The 23399-nt window shown below is 36.7% G+C and overlaps 1 protein-coding gene across 1 annotated transcript; it reads right to left on the bottom strand.

The window, feature by feature from the left end:
• Positions 1-5726: 5726 nt before the first annotated feature.
• Positions 5727-6125, bottom strand: LOC121808988. Its single transcript, XM_042209542.1, has one exon. It carries the CDS (start codon positions 6123-6125, stop codon positions 5727-5729), a length of 399 nt encoding a protein of 132 aa, XP_042065476.1.
• Positions 6126-23399: the final 17274 nt, after the last annotated feature.

The raw sequence follows: 23399 nt of genomic DNA, 5'->3' as shown, positions 1-23399 counted from the left end.
ATTATATACTCCTTTTTCCATTTAAATGAAACGTTTTTTCATTTTGGATTATCTAATTAAATATTTTATAAACTACAAACAATATAATATTTATTTTTCATCTCTCTTACTTTACCCCTTCCTAAATAATTTAAAAAATAACGCTACATAAAATTTAGTGCCGAAAAATAAATACTTTCATTCATGGTAATATGGTTGCATGGCTGGGTTTATTGGAATAAAAGCATAGTCTGGCGCTCCTATTATAATTTTTCTTTCCTAACTTTATTAAAAATTCGAATAGCATATTCTGCTGCTTGTATTATAATTTTTCTTTCTTAATTTTATTAAAAATTCAAATAGCATATTCTGGTGCTCAAATTGTAATTTTTCTTTCCCAGTTTTACTAAATATTCGAACTGTTTGAGAAAATCAAGTTTATCAACCGTAATTTCATTAAAAAAATTTCAAGAACCAATACTCTCATTTTTTCCTGTGTTATTTCACAAGAAAAAGAGTGTTTCTTCTGTCCCACTATAAACTACATGTTCTTGTGAGTTTGGGTGCAAGGAAGTAGAGTACATAGGTCACATCAATTCTAAACTAGGGTAGCCACTAAATGAAGAAGCTAGAGGCAGTGAGCAATCGGCCTAACTCCATAATCAGCTAAGATTCATGCTTATTAGGGCTCACTATACACTACTCCCTCCGTCCATGATTTAAAGTCTTATTTGGATTCGGTGCAGGTTTTAAGAAATATAAAGGAAAATACGTTGAAAAAGTTAGTGGAATGTATGTTTCACTTTATATATTTGTTTTATAATAGAATGCGAGTGTAATAAGTTAGTGGATGGTGGATCCATTTACCAAAAATGAAAAAAGTAAATATTGACATTATTTTGTGGACGGACTAAAACGGCAAATATGGACATTATTTTGTGGAAGGAGGGAGTATTGAAGATATGTTAATAGCTATGGAATGAAAGAGTGTAGTAATAGTAATGATCAAGAACGATCAATGAAGCATGAACTATATGAAACAAGATTTGAAACCGAGAAGAAGAAGATTTTTGAGTGTGAAACTTTCTGGAATCTTATATTGGAATCAAATTAATGATTCACATAAATCACACATGTCGAATACGATTGATAAACATTAAGCGGAAGCATACATGGATTTGGATTCATGATGTTGTTGATGATTCTGAAGTATGGAAATTAGTCTTCCAAGTGACAACGCTCTCTCACAGATTCTCTGTAATCTGTGAAGTCTTGAAATTGTACGTCTGATCAATAGGAATGGGAATCTATTGACCTATTTATAGGTTGCACTTGGGGACCATAACCATGTATTTAGAGAAAAGGTCCCTAACTTTATTATAACTTTAATTTCACCCATAACAAAATTAAAGTTATCCAAAGTAGTATCTGCACAATAGTCCTAATACTTTTATAGATAATCGTTTGACTCTATAAATTATATAACCTTAGTAGATCACGTAATCGAGTCAATCAATAAATAGCCATAATATTATACAATCTTTAGACTATTATGTTGGACCATAATAATATGTTCCAACAATCTCCCACTTGGACCAATATAAAAGTCACCAAATGATTGTTCATTACTAAATTTGCGCGCTTACTATTTATATTAATCATCTTTACTGATCCGGTCTACTAAACATGTTAATATAGAACCAAAGAAGTTTAAGTCACAACACGTATACATGACTAAACTCATCAGTGATCACAAATATCAACACATCCAGCAACACAAATCAAAATATGAGTGTGCAGCATGAAAATTACATGCTATGTGATCTTTTGCATGTCTATTTTCAACTGATCCTCTGAAACTATAGTGAGATCAGAAATACCAAAGTATAATTCAATGTAACTAAAACCAAAGTAATTAAAGTGTGCTGTTAATATAATTGAAATTCAATATTATTACATAGATGAACATAAACTCCCACTAAACCAAAGTATCACAAGGTCGAACACCCAAGTGAAATACATGCTCATGAAAAATCGAAGGCGGTAAAACTTTAGTAAAAGGATCCGCAAGCATGGAAGTCGAACCTAAGTGTTCAATTTGCAATTGTCTACTCTGAATTCTATCCTTAACAGCAAGGAACTTAATGTCAATGTGTTTAGACTTCGACGAACTCCTGTTGTTGTTGGAGTACATGACTGCGGTCTTATTGTTACAATATAACTTGAGTGGTCTTTCAATACTCTCCACAATTTGCAGTCCTTGAATAAAGTTTCGCAGCCATACTCCATGTTGTGATGCCTCAAAACAAGCTATGAATTCTGCTTCCATTGTAGAGGTTGCTATCAATGTTTGTTTAACACTTTTCCAGAATATAGCCCCTCCGGCTAGCATGAAAACATAACCTGGCGTGGATCTACGACTGTCTTGGCATCCCGCGAAATCCGAATCAGAATACCCAATGATCTCAAGCTGATCCGATTTCCTATAAGTGAGCATATAATCCTTTGTTCTTTGCAGACACCGCAAAACATGTTTGGCTGCTTTCCAACGCAATATCCGGACGCGTACATACTTGTGCATACATACGACTTCCCACAGCCGATGCATAGGGATGTAATTCCATTTCCTTTCTTGCAAGCTCATTTTCAGGGCATTGATTTAAACTAAATTTATCACCTTTAGCCACAGGGGTATCTCCTGGTCTACAATCCTTCATACGAAATCTTGCCAATACTTTATCGATGTAGCTCTTTTGTGATAATCCAAGTACACCTAAGAAACGATCTCGATGTATTTGGATTCCTAATACAAAAGACGCATCACCAAGGTCTTTCATTTCGAATTTTCTTGAAAGAAATTTCTTGATGTCACGTAATAAATCTACATCATTGCAAGCAAGTAGAATATTGTCGACATATAGAACCAGGAAAATGAATTTGCTCCCACTGAACTTATAGTATATGCATTCATCAACTGGATTTGTCTCAAATCCAAATGAGACGACAATTTGATAAAATTTAACATACCACCGACGAGACGCTTGTTTAAGACCATAGATGAATTTCTTAAGTTTGCATACCATCTTCTTTGGGTCACCAGACACAAAGTTTTCAGGTTGCACCATATAAATCGTTTCTGTAATGTCGCCAAATTAAAATGAGCCACTAGTGTCATGATTATTCTGAATGAGTCTTTCGTTGAAACTGGAGAGAAAGTCTCGGTAAAATCGATGCCTTCTTTTTGAGTAAAGCCTTTTGCTACAAGACGAGCCTTATATCTTTCCACATTGCCTTGCGAATCCCGTTTGGTCTTAAAAATCCACTTGCAACCAATGAGTTTTGCACCTTTAGGCAATGGGACAAGATCCCAAACATCATTGCTTTGCATAGACTTAATCTCTTCAATCATAGCATCGATCCACTTTTGAGCATTAGAGCTTTCAATGGCTTGACGGAAAGTGACTGGGTCATCTTCCATCACTCCAATGTCTACCTCATGCTCTTGGAGATATACAATATATTCATCTGTACATATTGCTGGTCTCCTTACTCTAGTGGATCTTCTTAGTGGCACCACTTCGTCATGTTCTTGAGGAGGTTGAGGTTGTTCTTCATGTTGTTGTTCGGGAGGCGGAACAGAAATTACAAGAGTGTCGTCTTGTTCTGGAATGAAGGGAAGTGAAATTACTTCCTCTTCAAAGACAACATTCTTCATACCATCTTCCCCCCCCCAAACTCAACTTCCTCAAAGAACCTTGCATTATTCGTCTCGAAAAAAGATCTAGTTGTGCGATCATAGAACTTGAAACCCCTTGACCGCTCAGGATAACCTACAACAACTTACCGTTTTAGAGTCCAATTTATGCTCGTGTGGCCTATAAGGCCGAGCTTTTGCTGGACAACCCCAAACATGTAAATGACCTAAGCTGGGCTTTTTGCCCGTCCATAATTCATAAGGGGTTACGGTAGTTGCTTTAGTAGGTACACGATTTAGGATGCATGTTGCGGTCTTAAGTGCCTCTTCCCAAAGGGATTCTGGCAAAGTAGAATGGCTAATCATGCTTCTAACCATATCCTTGAGGGTTCTATTTCGTCTTTCAGCAACACCATTAATGGTAGGACTACCGGGCATTGTGTACTGGGGAACGATTCCATATTCCTCAAGAAATCTGGCAAAGGGTCCTGGACGTTGTTCACCTGAGCCATCATATCTACCATAGTATTCTCCACCATGGTCAGCTCTGACATTCTTAATTCTTTTGCCAAGTTGATTTTCAACCTCCCCTTATAACTCTTGAACGTATCTAGTGCTTGAGATTTTTCACTTATTAGATATAAATAACCATATCTGGAATAATCGTCTATGAACGTAATAAAATATCGTTGACCATTCCAAGAAGCAGTAGGGAACGGTCCACAGATATTTGTATGGATAAGTTCTAAGACGTCTGTAGTCCGATTGGCTTCAAATCTCCTAATGTTTGTTTGTTTCCCCTTAATGCACTCAACACAGACTTGAAAGTCTGCCATATTGGGAATGGTAAGAATTCCATCTGATACAAGTATTTCTATTCTCCGTTTGGAGATATGACCCAAACGTTTGTGCCAAATTGTAGCAGAATTCTCACTCATTAATTTACGCTTTGTACCTTGTGAGTTCACATGCAGGGCTTCATTAAATGAAGTAATAGTATTAATCAAATAAAGATTATCACCATAAGAAAGAGAACCGGTTCCAACCAAAGTTGAATTTAGATAAAGACTAAATTTACTATTTCTGAATGAACAAGTATAACCGAATTTGTCCAATACAAAAATAAAAATTAAATTCTGTCTAAATGACGGTACAACAAATGTCTGTTCTAAATCCAAATAACAACCAGTTTTTAGTAATAATCTAAATGTGCCTATTGCCTCCACTTCAACTTGTTTGCCATCGCCCACATAGATGAATCTTTCATCATCAATTGACTTTCGGCACTGGAGGCAACCCTGCATGGACACACTTATGTGAGTAGTAGCACCAGAATCTAACCACCAAGTATGTCCAGGTACAGAAGCTAAATTAACTTCTGAACAAACATAAGTAAAAAATGTAGCCTTCTTCACGCGTCAAGCGTGATATTCTTCACAATCATTTCTTGTGTCCATCTTTCTTGCAAAAGAAGTAAACTGAACCCGATCTTTCTTTCTTAAACTGTTTTGCAGATGGACCCGCAACATTTTTGGAGGAATCGGGAAGAATCCTCTTCCCCTTAGCAAACTCAGAAAGAATCCTCTTTCCCTTGTCCCTTCCTCGTTTACCCCTATAGCTTGTTGCTAAGTGAGAACTTTCCGTCTTACTTTTTTTTTATCAATGAAGCATCAATTGATTAAATAGTAGATCCAAAATCATGTAGTTCATAACCAACTAGTATGATATAACAAAATTCAAGAAACAAAATACGAAAACAAAAACGCTAGGAATTGGGGAGACTACTTGGATCTCTGCCTCATCTTTCGGCGATTCCTCTTCAATCTCCTCATACGCTTCTTCTTCCACTTAGCTCTCATGGTTGAAGGAGGAAGTCTACTCTAGTGATGGAATCGTCTCTTTGAAGAAAACGGGATATGGCAATTCCACTTTCCGTCTTACTTTGCTTCAACATCTCTTCCTCTTGAACACAACGAGAAATCAATTCATTCAATATTGTAACTAACTTTGAAGTGATCAAATTGATGAGGAAGAGATATCATAACCAAATGCACTAGTTGATCATCATTGATCGTAAATTAAGTGTCGTAAGCTTTGAAGCAGTGTTTGACATTTCCATAATGTGCTCCCGAATTTCCCCTCGTCCATTATACCTCATGGTCACAAGTTTATGCATCAATGAAGTCGGTTCGGCCTTTTCATTGCTTGCGAAATTCATATCAATTGCCTCGAGGAATTTCTTAGCAGTTGCTTCTTTCAGGACAGTACCGCGAGAGTTTTTAGGGATGGTATGTTGCATAATCATAAGACTCATGCGATTGGAGTGTTCCCACCTCTCAAAATTCCGTTTATCCTCATCGGAACTTTCATCAGTAAGAGGGGCGGGTTGCTCCGTCCGAAGTGCATAGTCTAAATTTGCAATCCTCAAACAATCAATACCTTGCTTCTCCATGATGCATAAGTATTGCCTTTTAGCACATGAATGGAATTTAGAAAACCAATAGCAGATTTTTGAGCTAGCAAAGAACAAATATAACAAATAGGACAATAATTAGCTCACATAAATAATAAGTAAATAAATTAAATAATGACAATTCCCATTTCAAGATGTCAGCACAACATTAAAATTTCATCTTTGGACAAAATAATAACTTGCAAGTGACATCTTAATATGTAGTAATCAAATATAGATAATCATTTCCTGTCAAACAATAAGTCTTCCTTTGGGCCGACTTAGTGTCCACAATGACTTAAGGATAATCTCATATTATTACCACAAAGTATACACGAAACACGGGCAACTAACAATCTTCCTTTGGGCAGATTAACTATTCGCATGTATTTCATGTATACAAATAACATCTACACTCCAAATAAAATTAATCTACACATCAGAGCCACTTTGGCGAGTTAATGCTTTAATTAATTCATTTAGAATAATAGACAACAAAAGAAGTCATTATTTAATTAAGTACTTAATAACCAAAACAATTAAAAAAACATTAATTGTTTTATACTTTCAATTTTGGGCTATTCTGCAAATGTAATTAATAATTTAAACAAAACAAAGATGAAAATAAACTAGCCCACAAGAAATCATAAGTTGCGGCTCATGGAAGGTGACCAACAATTTAAATCAATTAATTAAATAGTTGAGTCATAACAGTTTATCGACAAAAAATTTATCTTATTTTATTTTATTTTGGAAAGCATTTTGAAAAACTGAATCACAAAACAAACAGACGCACCGTTTTATGAAAAGAGGCGTCGTTTTGGCGCCGCAACTGATGCCATGAATATCGGTGACTCAGCGCCTACACCGTTTGCCGAATTTGGCCACAACCACGAAAAGAAAAAAGCGAATAGAAATACATGGTGCTTAAGAACACCAAAATTTTGCCAAAAATTCTGACACGTGATTTCAAAATTGATGGCTCAACCGCATCAAATCATATTATAAAGATTGATGAAAGCCTTTTTGAAAAGAATCCAATTATAAAAATTACAAACCCAATTGAAAGAATTTTTGGCAAAAATTAACGTATTTCACTAAAGCTTTTCTTCAAACAAAATTGTGGAACCAATCCTAAATTAATCCAAAGAGAAGAATTCCACCGACTAAAGATTGAATTCAATGAAAAGTACTCTGTATAGTTAATCACACACAAGTAACCAGGCCATATAAAATAGAATTCTCAATTCCATACTCAATTCCATAGAACAAACACATATAATTCATGCGTGCATTAACAATTACCATAACTGAATACTTTAAGCAGAATATGAATTCAAAACCGGATATACCAACAGAAATCAAATTATCAATTCGATCCAACATGGATTGGCTCTGATACCAATTGTTGGAATCAAATTAATGATTCACATAAATCACGCATGTCGAATACGATTGATAAACATAAATCGGAAGCGTACATGGATTAGGATTCATGACGTTGTTGATGATTCTGAAGTATGGAACTTAGTCTTCCAAGTGACAACGCTCTCTCACAAATTCTCTGTAATCTGTGAAGTCTTGAAATTATACGTCTGATCAATAGGAATGGGAATCTATTGACCTATTTATAGGTTGCACTTGGGGACCATAACCATGTATTTAGAGAATAAGTCCATAACTTTATTATAACTTTAATTTCACCCATAACAAAATTAAAGTTATCCAAAGTAGTACTGCACGATAGTCCTCATACTTTTATAGATAATCGTTTGACCCTATAAATTATATAACCTCAGTAGATCACGTAATCGAGTCAATCAATAAATAGCCATAAATATTATACAATCTTTAGACTATTATGTTGGACCATAATAAAATGTTCCAACATCTTATTCAATGGAGGAAATCAATTGTTTACACTCTATGAAACTGAAGCTCAACTTGCTTCAACAAACTAACCAACCTCTCTACTTATACACAAACAAGAAACAAGTAAAGAAGCAAGTGAACTAGACTTCACTTCCAAAAAACGGTTATAACTACCTACTCTAACGGCTAGTGTTCAATCACTTCTTGAACTCTTGCTCTGATGTTGTGTTCCACACCTTAAGCTCCATGCACTTGCATTGATCATGCTCAGCCACATCTTCAACAATCTCCACCTTGGTTAGCACATCAATGCTCAAGACTCCACTGCACACAAGTTCACCAATCTGCAACAGTAATCGTACTTGTCCTTACTCAGAGCTTTTGTCAGCATATCTGCTGGATTATGAGCAGTGTCTATCTTCACCACTCTCACCCTTCCACTTTCTACTTCATCCCTGATAAAGTGAAGCCTCACATCTATGTGTTTGCTGCGTTCATGGAACATCTGATGTCTGGACAAGCAGATGGCTCCATTGTTGTCACAATGTATTGTAACCATATCTTGCCTTATTCCAAAATCAGATATCAATCCCATCAACCATTTGCTCTCCTTTACAGCTGAAGTAAGAGCCATATACTCAGCTTCTGTGGTTGACAAGCCACCACATTTTGTAGGCTTGACTCCAACAAACTGCCGAACCATACAAAGTGAATATGTAGCCTGTCTCCATATTAGATGCATAATCTGAATAATTTGAATAATCTGAATCACAATATCCCATCAAAGGCTCTTTCTCATCTCCCTTGCCTCCTATGAACATAATTCCCAGCTTATCTGCTGATTTTAGATATCTCATTGTCCACTTTAAGGCATTCCAGTGTTGCTTCCCATAATCTGTCATGTATCTGCTAGTAGTGCTTATGGCATAGGCTATATCTGGCCTTGTGCAGATCATCATGTACATGAGGCTTCCAACTATGTTAGAGTAAGGGATCAGATCCATCTCCCTCTTCTCTTCATCATTCTTTGGTTTCTGCTTCTTTGAAAGCTTGAAATGGACTGCCAAAGTAGTTGCAGCATGCTTCATACTATCTGCTTTGAATTTGCTCAATGTCTTTTGAATGTAATCAGTCTGAAACAACCACATCTTCTTATTGCCTATGTCTCTGATTATATCCATTCTTAGAATCCTTCTAGCAATCCCCAGATCCTTCACTTCAAAGTCCTTTCTAAGCTGAGCCTTCACCTTGTTGATCTCATGGATGTCTGCACCAGATATCAACATATCATCTACATAGAGTAGAAGATATATGAGGTCCTTTCCTTGCTGCCTCTTTACAAACACACAACTATCATATAGTGACCTTGTGAATCCCAGGTTTGAGAGGCTTTCACCAAACTTCAAATACCATTGTCTACTACTTTGCTTTAGCCCATATAGGCTCTTTTCAGCAAGCAAACTTTCCCCTCTGAGCCTGGGACTTCAAAGCCTTGAGGCTGTGACATGTATATTGTTTCTTCCAAGTCCCCATTCAAGAATGCAGTCTTTACATCCAACTGCTCAAGCTCCTAATCCATCCTAGCAGCCATTGACAGCAACACCCTTATAGAATTGTGTTTGACTACTGGAGAAAAGACCTCATTGAAGTATACCCCCTCTTCTTGATTGAAGCCCTTAGCCACGAGTCTAGCTTTGAATCTGACTTTATCTGATCCAGATGACTCAAATTTCTTCTTGAAAACCCCCATTTACAACCAATGACCTTTCTTAATTCTGCTATATCAACAAGAATCCATGTTTTGTTGCTGATTAGGGAATCAATTTCTTCTTCCATTGCTTGTATCCATTGCTTGCTTTCTGGTCCTCTAGCAGCCTCAGCGTAGGATGCAGGCCCTTCAACTCTAATTGCTCAGCAATATGCAATGCAAAGAATAGCATTTCTGAATCCCTAAATCTTGCAGGAGCTCGCACATTAGTTCTCCTTTGTCTGTCTCTAGCCAGCTGATAATCTGCTAGATCAGACTGATGCTATTGAGGTTGATTCAATCCAGATCCTTGAGCTTCATGATCTTCTTCTGGCCTCATCCTCAGACTCAGGACATACTGGAGCTGTCTCCAGCCCATTCAGCTCCACCTCAAACTGATCATCATTTGGATTGATGGAATTTTCTGTATGTTTCTCAGCTTTGTGCTCTAGGTATGGCATCATGTCCTCTATAAAAACTACATCTCTACTCACAATCACCTTTTGGTTGCCTGGCTCAATGCACCATAGCCTATACCCCTTCACACATTTCTGATATCCAAGCATGATGCACTAGATTGCTCTGGGATTCAGCTTCCCTTGCTTCTGGTGTGCAAATGCCTTTGTCACGACCGCCCTTTAGGGTTAATAAATACGGGCGATCGTGATTAAAAAGGATTTAATAAACAAACAAAGAGAACTAGGGTTTCAATAACGAGTTTGACCAATAATCAATATTCAAAGAAAACGACAAAGAGTTTGACCTTATCCAACAAAATCTCAAATATCCAATATCCAAACAATTCAAGTTGCAGGCCCAATAAATGATAAGTAAAAGGAATGTCACAGCGGAAACGGCCAAGAGAAAGAGCAACGTCATGTGTGAAGACACAACGACACTCATAATTCAAGATAACCAATTAGTTCTCCAATTAACTTGCTCAACACCACCATGTTCTCGTCGCCGCTCAACCTGCACATAGGGAAAACACATGCAAGGCTGAGTACTTGATGCACTCAGTGAACTCATGCCGAAATAATTTCATAGACTGGCCAGTCCAACAATCTCCCCACTTTCTCAACAATCCATCAATCACAACATTTTCGTAGTGCGACGAAAGTGTGGCCACACTATTCGCCCACGAGACCGGCTGACTAGCAAGGACGGCTCCCGATCCCAACTATGTACACTAGCCTGATAGGGTTTGCGGCCCTACTCAGACCCAAATTCGTTTATATAGTCCTATAGCCTAATGGAGCGAACTCACAATCTAGGCATCAGACAACATAGCCCTATAGCCTAATGGAGCGAACTCACAAACTAGGCATCAGGCACACAACATCATCAAAACAATCACAGGCATGGCATAACATTTTAAACCACCCTTATAACGCCGTAATCATAAATTTCAAATATATAAGAGTTTAGGAAATAAAGCTCACCTCGACCGCTTAATTCTCAAGTACTTTCTTTCCCTTGATATCACGTTTCACTTGCGATAATTCACCTTTAACATTTAGATAATACATAAATTAAACACTTTTTAAATAAATAAATAAATGCATGCTTCCTAATTAAAGTAGTTTATCTCATTTTCTCGGTTTTCAATTATTCGGCGGCTGCCCAAGGATTAATTAATTTAACCCAAGATAATTGTTATCTTAGCCCAATATAATCCCCACCTAAAGTAACTTCACGTACACTCATCCTTCCATTTTTTTTGTTCAACACAGATAGCCCCTTTATTTAAAACTATCATTAACAAATGAAATAAAACAAGTGGAAATTTATTCCTATTAACTATTATGCCTACACGTAAATACCACTTGTTCCATTTTAAAAACCATACATTAGATTAAAATAATATTAAAAGGATGGTACATATATTTTTCTTAAGAAAGAAACAAGAGAGCACAGATCTCCTTCCAAAACCCGTCGCCTCTCTCTTACGCAATTCTCAACCAAGAACATCCCAATTTTTTTTCAAATTTGTAACACTTATTACAGAAGCACCCACCAATTAACTCTCTCTATCTCTCCCTCGATTTCTCTTACAAGAAGACAAAACAAGATCCCCAAATTTGTCAAGAAGGATCGCGTCGTGGTTCGCCCGCTTCATCACCGTTCAGGTGTAGTCCATATCGAGCAGCTGCTGGTCGGCTCCAATTCGCCGCTCCGCGCACACCACCGTCGTCGCTCGGTGTCGCCGTTCCGGCAGCCCCGATTCACCCCGAAACAGCCCCGTTTTCACCCCGCGAGTTAAGTTCTTAAATTTCTTTTACTAAAGGTTGGTTCTTTTTTTTGGTTTCCTCAATTGGAGTTATAATTACCGAATTCATGAGATGCAAATTGTTGAGGTAATTGAAGAAGTGAGTTGGTGTTGAGTATGGGATATACCTTCTAAGAATGTGAACAAATTGGTTTGAGCAAAAGAGATTGTGGTTTCTGTTACCTCTTTTCTGAACTTGATTCCAGGTTTTTGCCAGAAGGAGTTTAATGAGTTGGTTTCAAAGCATGTAGAATAGAGAGGAATTTCTGCAGAATTTACCTTGAATTTGATTGAGTAGAAGAAATCTTGCTTTCTTGTTGCAGAGATAGGAGAAAAACGGATTGGTGAGAGGTGTGTTATAGAGGGGAGGTGGTTGATATGGGAGAGATTTATGGAGTGAGGGGGAGGAACGGTTTTAATCGTGGGAATAGTTCCTTTCTTTTTTTTGAACGTTAGTTATTTAATTAGATTTGTTTAATATTTTATTTGCAGATCACTGAGGAGGAAAATCTCATCACGGAGGAGGAAAAAATCTCTACAGAATCTTTAAATAAAATTTGAATTAATGCAGCCCACAATTTATTTATCACTGACTGGATTTCTATTATTTATTCAATTTATCCGATCCAACTCGCGTATTGAGTCCAATATATTTATTCCTCATGGAAAGGAATTATTTTAAATTCGCGTAGTAATTTATTTCACAATTTCTAGTCCAACGACAATTTCCACTCAACAATTAATTCACGGACCCTCGCAATATTAATTGAATTAAATGCAAGTACTTTATGGTTAAAAGATTAGGTTTAGAAAATCGGGACGTTACAGCCTTACATCCAAAAGGTCTCAACCTAGAGTAGTTACTCTTTCCACCATACCACCTCTCATTTGGAACTTCACCCTTGAATCCCAGAAGTTGGACATTTATTTATCAGATATGCAGCAGTTGAAACAGCCTCTGCCCATAAACTCTTGGAAACTCCAGAAGAAGACATCATGCATCTCACTATCTTAACAAGAGTCCTATTCATCCTCTCAGCTACTCCATTCTGTTGGGGGTTTGCTGAGACTATTTTGTGTCTCTTTATCCCCCTCTCAAGACAGAACTCATCAAACTCCTTTGAAAGATACTCTAGCCCATTATCTGTCCTCGACACTTTAGGCATTGACCCTTTCTCTATTTCAACCTCTTTTCACCTTGAAGAATCTAAAAGCATTAGACTTCTCCTTAAGCACATAGACCCAGACTTTTCTGGACGAATCATCAATTATGGACATATATTACCTGCCTCCACCTTGACTCTTTACTGGAGCAGGCCCCACAAATCTGAGTGAACATAATCAAGAGGTGAGATTGAGGTGTGTTTACCTGTAGGGAATGAGAGCTTCTTGGCCTTTCCTAGCAGACAATCCTCACACACACCAAGCTTTTCTGATCCATCACCATCAATTAACCCTTTCTGGATCAGTGCTTTGAGACTGCCCTCTGTTGGGTGGCCAAGTCTGAGATGCCAACTCCTCAGATCAGTTCTAATAATAGAGTTTGCCTCACCATTCACCACAGTAGCTTGCAGGTAATAGAAACTCCCCATTCTCTGAGCAATCATCATAATTCTTGAATTTTGGCAGATTCTCATTTCACCATTTTCTGAAGTGAATGAGAAGCCTTTTTTCTCAAGAGTGCCTAGAGATATCAAATTCCTTTTTCATGGCATTCATCACCTCATGTGTCTCATCAGCTTCACCACTGACCACATTGGAATGAGATAGACCCTCTGCTGCCTGCTTCTTCTTCCATGCATAGCAATCACGTTTCAAACGCCCAGGTTTCTTACACCGATGGCAGCTCCTAGTCTCTTTCATCCCAGAACTCTCAGCCTTTGGCTCCTCACTTCTCTTCTTAAACTTCTTCTTGTTAAATTACTTGATATTCAAAGATTCTGGCTGTGAATCTTGCTTTCTTGGTGCACCCTTCTGCAACTCCTTTGCCATGAGTGTAGCATGCACCTCAACCATGGAAATCACCTTATCTCTCCCATACAAAATTGCATCACGCATCTGATCATAGGAATTAGGCAGGGCATTCAGAACAAGGATGACTTTGTCTTCATCACTGATCTTGACATCAATGGCTTTAAAATCATCAACAGCCTTGGAAAAATCCTCCAACTGCTCCATTATGGACCTATCTTTAGAGAAACTATATGAATAAAGCCTCCTCTTCATGTAGAGCCTATTAGTCAGAGATTTATCCATGTACACCTTGTTCAGTTTGGCCAAGATTCCAGCCGCTGTAGTCTCACTTTGAACTTCCCTCAAGACTTTGTTAGCAAGGCACAAAACGATCGCGCTATGAGCTTTCAATTGCATATCATCAAGCTTTGCCTGAGCCATCTCATCAAGGGCAGGCTCTTTCCCTATATTCGTGGGATCTACAGGAGCAATCACAGCTAGGGATGGGTCGATACGAGATATCGTATCGAAAACGTTGTATCGTATATCGTATCGAAAATATCGATATGAAAAAATTCATATCGTTATTATATCGTTATCGTATCGATATTTCGATATATCGTACCGAAATTCGATATATCAGTATATCAAATTTCGGTACGATATATCGAAATATCGATATCGTATCGAATACCTGTATATCGAAAATTATAATTTCAAAACTTAAAATTCACACAAAAATTAATAAAACTTAAACACAATAAAATTAATAGTGTTCTTATCTCCATAATCAAAATACAACACAACCAAGTACAATTAAATGGATTTATATATATTTATAATTTTAAATTTTAATATGTATTGAATTTCAATATGTTTCAATATATACGATATATATCGTATATTCGAAATAAAACGATATATTGAAAATATCGATATATATCGTATATTCGATATAAAACGATATATCGCGATATAAGGAAATTCATATCGTTATCGTATCGAAAACTTACGATACGGTATCGTATCGAAAATTACGATATATCAAAACTTTGATAATTTTTCGATATTTTTCAATACGATACGAGCGATATATCATTTTTTCTATATTTTTCCCCAGCCCTAATCATAGCCGCAAGCCCTTGTTGGATCAGCACTGCTCTCATCTTCATTTTCCATAAGCCGTAGTCGTTTTTGCCAGTAAACTTCTCAGCCTCCATGCGCGCAGCCATCTTTCACAGCCTCTAGATCGATTCCCGCTGATGGCGCTAATTGTAGTAATAGTAATGATCAAGAACTGTTACGACCGCCCATACTAGGGGTACTACAAATGCGGCGATCGTGATACAACATGCAAGGATAGCCTTTTATGAAAACTTAATTAACTTAAAGGATGAAAAACTTTTTTTTTGTTTTAAAGAAGCTTAAAGTTATAATTTTACTATTAAATAAAAACGACTTATGATAAACACTTTTAAAAGAAGCAGCGGAGAAACAATAAATATTAAAACTCAATCAACTCCTAAGAAAAAAATTTAGTTTAAAGAGCGGGAGACATCATTTTCAAGTAACATTGTAAATACTCGTTTCAAGCCTGACACAACCAAAACATACTCAAACATAGTACGGAAAAGATTAAAGTAGTGAAACATAGTTCAAAAAAAACATAGTAGTGGAAATAAGGTTTAAAGAGAGTCAATGATAACGCCTATGTATGAAGACACAATGCATCCTAAGGCCAACTCAACATCTTCCGCAACATCCCGCTCAACCTACACATAAGAAAAATAATATGCAGGGCTGAGTACTTGTTGTACTCAATTGGCTCATGCCGAAAATATTTTATATTAGTTATGTCATCCATACCAGTGATCTCGAGTTTTATATGTAGTAAGAAATATCACGATAACACAAAAACATTTCAAGTCTGGCCAGCCAATTTATCTCCCCACTTTTCACATCATTCCATCAATCACAATCATCATATCACAGTGCGACACTATTTATACTCTGTATACTTACAGGTTTATTTAGTGCTAATAAAAAGTACATCGATTGTCTAGGTTGAGTGAATGTGAGAATGCTGAATTGTCAATGTATACTCTAATTTCTTACAAGATGCCTTGGGAGCTTAGAAGAAAAATCAAGGCATCTTTGATGATGATCCTCAACTGCAGAAAGTCATGTTTGAGAAGCAAGTGCAGGTTGACTCTCATCCAAAATTCAGTGGCACAAGGGATAACTGTGATATAGATTGGGATACGACGAAGGACCCGTTGGATATATTGATCCAAGAACCCCACGTATAAGGTTTGGCAGCGGACTCCCTTGATTGATAATCTGGTTTGATCCACTTCCAGAGCTTGGAAAACCTCGACCCGTTGGCTATATGATCAGCCAAGAACCTCGGTATGATTGAACGCCACAAGAACTTGCTCAAAGTATCTTGATAAGTTCCAAACAGGTGAAAAACTCTACAAAGAGAATTCAACTCACAAGACAAAGTCTATTTTCGTATTTGATCAATGGTTTCTTCAAATGACATGCTTACAAGCCTATTTGTAGGCTAGAATGGACTCTTGAAAGTCTCACATCATTAGTACAACTTAAGACACTTAAAATGACTCATAATAAAAGAAAAGTAACTCCTAAACCTTTGGTGTAACTCTAGGACATCTAAAGTCACTTATTTAACATAAAAAGTAACTAAAAAAGACCATTCATTTTGACTACTCCAACTTGGACGAAAATGCATCATGTATCATCAATTTGGGCCTCCAAAATGTGATATGTAGTGCCTCCAAACTTCATGCCTTGGGCTGCCCACTAACTTGAATAATATTCACCACTTGGCCCAATGTAGAATGGTCTTGGAATTGGGTTTTTATTTCAACAACTAAAAGAAACATGGACTCCTTTATCTTCTTAGCTCTAGCTCTTGTAATTGGCCCACTTTGAATGATAATGGATCCATCTTCTTGTCCTTGTAGATTAGCTCGGGTGTGTCTCCATCAAACTGAGAAGAAAAAGAAGATTGATTGTAGGAATTAACTTGCAAATGAAAGCCCAAATAAAGAAGATTGATTGTAGGAATTAACTTGCAAATGAAAGCCCAAATAATAGCTATTTTCCTCGAAGCAGCAACAACTGAACATTCTGGAGTATTAGCCATCTATAAAAAGATAGCTACTATGATTTATTGGTAAAAAATACAGAAATATATCAAGGAATTCATTCGAGTGTGTGCGATAAACTTAGAAAATTTTACTCCAGCGGGGCTTCTACAAACCCATACCAATGCCAGAAGCTATATTGAACCTTTACTAGTCTATTAAACGGAATAATTAAACTTTTTTTTGCTTCTTACACATTTAAATATTTAAAGAAATATTTTATAAATGCATAAGCAAACACACAATATGATAAAGTTAACATTGAAAACGTAAATGCTAAACAATCCAACTATCTAAAACTCAAAAACTTGAATCAAAACAATAAAAATCCTAAAAAAATAAAAAAAATCAGTTGCAACTTCTCTTCAATTTAATCTTCCAAACGAGCTCCGCTGCATGCACCTCTCTCTTTCTCCTCAATTAATCTTTTATTTAGGATCCAGTGATGGTAACAACTCTGTTTATTGATCTTCGACATGTTCCATCCATTGATCAAATTGCCGACATCTTCACAAAACCTTTATCGTTCCAATTCTTCTCCCGGCTTCGTAACAGACTTGGGCTCTGTTCTACATCCGCGATCGAATTGCGGGGGAGTGTTAGCAGTCAAGCTGTCGCCAAAGAGTAGCAAGCTGTCATGACTATGCAATATTGATATTGGAAAATATGATGAGCACCAATCTCGCTGAGATTATTTGTTACCATGTTGAGTTATTTTGTTACCATATTCCCTTTCCATAGGAGGATCATAATTGATTTTGACGGCTAGGTTTTGGTCCCTTTAACCTAGCAATTCTAGCTATAAATATGAGACTTGTAATACTCCTTCATCATCGAAAATCAAAATAAATTTCAGATCATATTTTGCCTTCTTCCTTTCAATGTATGTTTACAGCTTGTCTTTCAAAAAACAAGATGTCCATGAGGTGTCATTATAAGACACGAACCTCGTCTAACTAGTCGAGTAAGTTGTGCATATTTGAGATTCCATCTTTCTTCCTTAAAAAGAAAAAAAGGATAAAATTCTTCATCTTTTAATTTAGATGTCAACACTGTTATGAAATTATGCATTTTTCTTCTTCAATTTTATTTTATTGTATTTTTGTTTAACTTTGTAAATATTAAATAGGATTGAATTAGGATATATAAACCTTTCTTAGCCTTTGATTCAAATATTTTAGTTTAAAATTGATTTAATCTTTTATAAGCTTTAATTTTTAGGGTTCTCAATATATAATAATTTTTTTTGTTATAAGTAATGTTGCTTTGATTAATTTTTCGGATCTTCACTATGTTTATACAATGTCGTTTATGTATTTCATTTCTCGCTGTTTTACATAAGATGAAATGAAATATCGTTGCATTGCATACAAGGTGTTCACAGAACATAAAGAATGGATAGAGTTCATTGTAATGTACTCCAACTACGTTTAGAAGGAATTGATGTATATGGACAAGAAGAAATACTTTGAGTAAAAAGAAGTTGTAAAGAATGGATAAATATCAACAAGAAGAAATGCTTCCAATAAAAAGGAGTTATAGAATATGGAAGCTAAGATTGGATTTGCCCCATCAACATGATTTATTTAGGATAAGTGTAGTAAATGTACCAAAATATCAAACTACTGGTGAGAGGTGAACAAAGAGTTACCAAACAAGCAAAAGAAAATAAAAAACAGTCTTGGAACACCAAGACCACCAAACAAAAAAAATGTGAAGGCAAAAAAGAAGCCGTTGGCTTAAACTTACATAGTAAAAACACCACAACCTCAAGAAGCATAAAAAGAGAAAGAACCAAAGTACTCACACAGTAAAACATATTTTGCAAACAATGATTATGAAGAGAGGTGTCAAGTGGGCCGGACTGGGCCTGGGTTTTGGTTGACATGAATGGGCCCAGCCCAGCCCGAGCTCAGTTAGTAAGTGGGCCGGGCTGAGCTGGGCTAAATTTACATTTTTCATGATGAATGAAAAGAAAATGATATCTTCACAATTTAATAGTATTGGAAACGGCTAAAATAATGAAAGGTTAATTGGAATTATGGAATATTGGGAAGAGTAACAAGGGAAGTATAAATGTGATTTATTGCCAAATCATAATGAAAATATACACACATAAATATTACACAAAATCAGGAGTCAAAATAATGCTGTGTTATATATTCCTATAATACATGCATATATAGTTTTATATATACACATACGTGACCATAGGGAAGTGATCAATTGTTAACTCACTCTCTAGTTACTAACTACAACTAATTTAAGACCATAAGATTTTAGAAATCTAGTGGTCTAAAATTTGCCACGTGTAATTTTTTTATTAATTAAATCAAAATAGATAAAAAAACACACTACCAAATTAGGGTTTGGGATGAAAATGTCAATGCAGTGTTTTGAAAATATCAGCACAATGCTTTGAGAATATCAACACATTGCTTATGACAATACATTGCTTTAATAATGACATTCTACGTGTATTATATTGACATATTTTATATACTATGTTGACATTTATTGTTGTACGAATAAATTGAAAATTTTTGAAATCTTTTTCAAATTTTGACATCGGAACTTATGCAAGTGAGATCTCGTTAGAATTCTTATGAAATTATCTTTAGTTTGATATATGTTGTGCGAAAAAATAATTTAAATCGACAAAGTTATATGCATTTTAAAGTTATGTGATATTTTTCAAAAGTTAGTTACAACTAATTTATTGTAAATTGACCTTAATACCCTTATTGACATTTCAGGGCTCATGATCTAGGCCCTTGATTTAAATATCGGGGTAATTCTTTTATTGTAGTTAGCAATTAATATTGAGTTAGCAATATAACACTCCCCAATCTACTATATACATATACATACACATAAAAAATTTAACTAATTCATCACTATAATTATGGAAGAATTAATCTCAATTATGCAAAGCAATTTTAGTACCCGAATCCACTATTATGTGAAGAAAGAAATTAGTTAAAAATGAATCTCCTATAATTATGGAAATCATGAATTGTAATTTCAGAATGTTATATTTAAATCTTTAAATATCTCCATGCGTGCAAGTGCAACATCAAATTCTTTAATTCTCACTATAATTATGGATATATTTTTACTATGTTATGTCTTCTAAAATGGTTTGTATAGGCTTATATAGTTTAAAAGATAGTATAAAAACATAGGAATAAGGCAAATACATAAGCTGGCCTGGGCCAGGGCCGGTCCTGGTCCTGGGCTGGGCTTCAGATGGTCATGGACTCGGGCCGATCCTCGGCTTATAAAACAGCCCAATTGGAGCCCGATTACACTCTCTAGCCCAGCCTAGGCCCTCTCTATTTCGCTAGTGGGTCGGGCTGGGTCGGCCCACTTAACATCTCTAATTATGAAGAAAGCTAACTCTATAGTCCAGAGCCTTTGTCCTAGCGGCAAGGAGCTTAGACATTATTGCATGAGGTGCCGAGTTCGAGCCCTCTTGAGATCAATTGTAATTTCCTCCTATGTATAGTATAGGAATTTATTTGTAATTTCCTCCAGTTGTAATTTCCTCCTATCTATAGTATAGGAATTTATTTGTAATTTCCTCCCTTATATAGGAGTTAATTTTTGAAAAAATAAAAAATAAAAAAATAAGAAGCTAACTCTATACGGTCATCGTAGTCTAGCATTCTGTGAGCGATCTACTCCATGGCACTTTCTTTGAAATTAAATGTGTCACGCCCGCATTTTCTAAGGATAGAAAACACGGTTGATCGCGACTAGGGGAGGATTAAAGAAGCGGGGAAGAAAGGGGAAAATCAACACAAATCGACAATAGCTTGAAACAAATGGGAATAGCTCGAATAAAATCAGAGTATCATTTCAACAATCAACAACTCCAAATGAAAAAAAAATCTCAACAATACACGAACTCAAAAGAACAACATTTAGCGGAAGCATTTCGAGAGTAGAATAATGCTATGTATGAAGACACAATATATTCTAGACATTTGATAGACATTCTTCACTTTTATGCTCAACACCCACCGCGCTCGTCACCGCTCAACCTGCATATAGGGAAAACACATGCAGGGCTGAGTACTTGATGCACTCAGTGGACTAATGCCGAAAACATTTTCAATAAAAATATTTATCATGCCATTAACGAGTGACCTCGGGGTTTTAACTTTGAAAGGGCCCGAGTCACCAAAACATTTCACCAACATCATCATCAACATCAACCTCAACATCATCAACATCACTATACCATATCTGAACATACATGACAAGGAATGTGGCCACATTCCAAGCCACTAGACCGGCCAACTCAGAGAGATAGCGCACGATCTACGGGGTGTACACTAGCCTGAGTAGGGACTCACTCCCTAGTCAGACCCGAATTCGATTAACCATACATGGCAAAAGCCACTTCAGATAGGTCCCATAGCAACACAAAAATATGGCATGAGAAACATATTTCACAAAAATAAATATACTTAGGACATAGTCCTTATTTAAAAAGAAAGCCCACCTCGTTCTCTTAAATCCTCAACTCGTCTTTCTGCCGTTTTGTTTTCAAATAGCTTGCCAAAGAATTCACCATTTTTATGGAAGAACATAATATGCAAAAATTAGACTTTAGAGAACCAAACATTTAATTAAAAATAATGCATGTATCCTTGTGATATTAATTCTTACCCTTCGACATTACTTAGAAATTTCTGAAATCCTCGTACGTTAATTCATAAGGTCAGTCGACTCGATCACCACAATGTGATTCTTTAATTCAATCTGTGAAGCTCCTAGCTACTGGCCCAAATTCCATACTCTATCCCATTTATTTCTTTGGCCCAATTCCTAATATTTTAAAGTTGGTCCAACAAGAAATAAAAGGAGCTAAAATTCCCAAATGCTTTCTTCTCCAAATCTCACGCTCATCTCTCTCCCCTCAATTTCTGCCCATTTGAAATTTCCAATTCAGAGTCCAATCCCCATCTTCTCTCAATTCACAAGCACAACAACAAGTCGTCTCCCTCTATACTCCCAGAAGCTGAAAATCTTCAAAATCATTAGAGAACTCCAATTCCCCCTCGTTTCTCTCACGCGATTTGCCTCGCCATCTAATTCTCTCCCAATTTTGGCAACAAACTCCCTCTCTGCTCTTCCTCAGTTCGCATCTCTCCCATCGGTTCATGCTCGTAGCTATCCAGCCCGGCCCTCGCTCTCCGTCCCTGTTCGATCCGTCAACCCCAGGTTGCTCGCCAGTGAGCTCGTCGTCGAGCAGCTACTTCAAATAACTAAACTCATTGAAAAATGAGAGTAACTCATTTTAAAAGATCAAAACAGCAAAAGGCATTCTTCTTTTCTCATCCACCAACGCTCTCGTCCCTTTCTGAATCTGCCATCTTCATGTCTCTTTCTTCTCAAGTTATGGAACAACAATGTCTCCCTCTCATCTCAGAATCAGAAAAAAAATCCAAATTGCGAATTCCAAATTTCTTTCTCTCTATCCCTCTATCTTTCCAAAAATCAGCACGATGCCTCTGCATCTCCGTCGCTGCTCTGATCCGCTCGAAACCACGCCGCCATCGCCATCCACCGAAGTCGCTGATCATCCAGCGCTGCCGCGGCTGTCCGGTAGATGCATCGCCGTCTCTGTATCTTTTTTTTTCATTGTTGTTCGGTGTTCACCGCCGCAGAGAAGCCGCAGTTCTAAACCGCCGTTAATCTCCATCTTTTCCGTTTGAGAGCTCAGCAACCTGCTGAGGAGTAAGCTTGGCTGAAAAACCACTCGCAACATGCTCACTTCCAAGAACAGAAGCGAGGGTTCTGATGTGATACTGCTCCGGCTCCACGACTTCGGGTCTCTCGGTGTAAATTATGTGGACTTTCGCATCGGAAGATGATGAATCGGCCGCCATTGATGAAATTAAGAAGAGTGAAAGGAGTAGAGTATGTGATAGCAAGATTGTTGGGAGTGATGAACGTGGGATCATGGGAACCGATTTCATGGATTGGGGGAGTAAGACCGATTTGTTCTCTTCTTCCGGATTTTGTGGAACAGATTTGTGAAACAAACACACAAAAAAATAGGGAATTAATGCAGGAAATAATGAAGTTGAATTAGGGCTCAAAAGAATAAATGGGCTTCCTCAAGAAAATCAATTGGACTTGTAAAAGAATAAATTTAATAGGTCCAAATATGTATTTTTTTTCAATAAGGAAACAAAGACGAAAAATTCCTAAATGCTTTCTTTGGCCCAAATACTGGCCCAAATTCC

This window comes from Salvia splendens, chromosome 6, assembly GCF_004379255.2.
Source record: "Salvia splendens isolate huo1 chromosome 6, SspV2, whole genome shotgun sequence".
Taxonomy (NCBI): Eukaryota; Viridiplantae; Streptophyta; class Magnoliopsida; order Lamiales; family Lamiaceae; genus Salvia; species Salvia splendens.
Note: the sequence above shows the minus strand (reverse complement) of the source record. Positions and strands in the feature narration are given on the sequence as shown.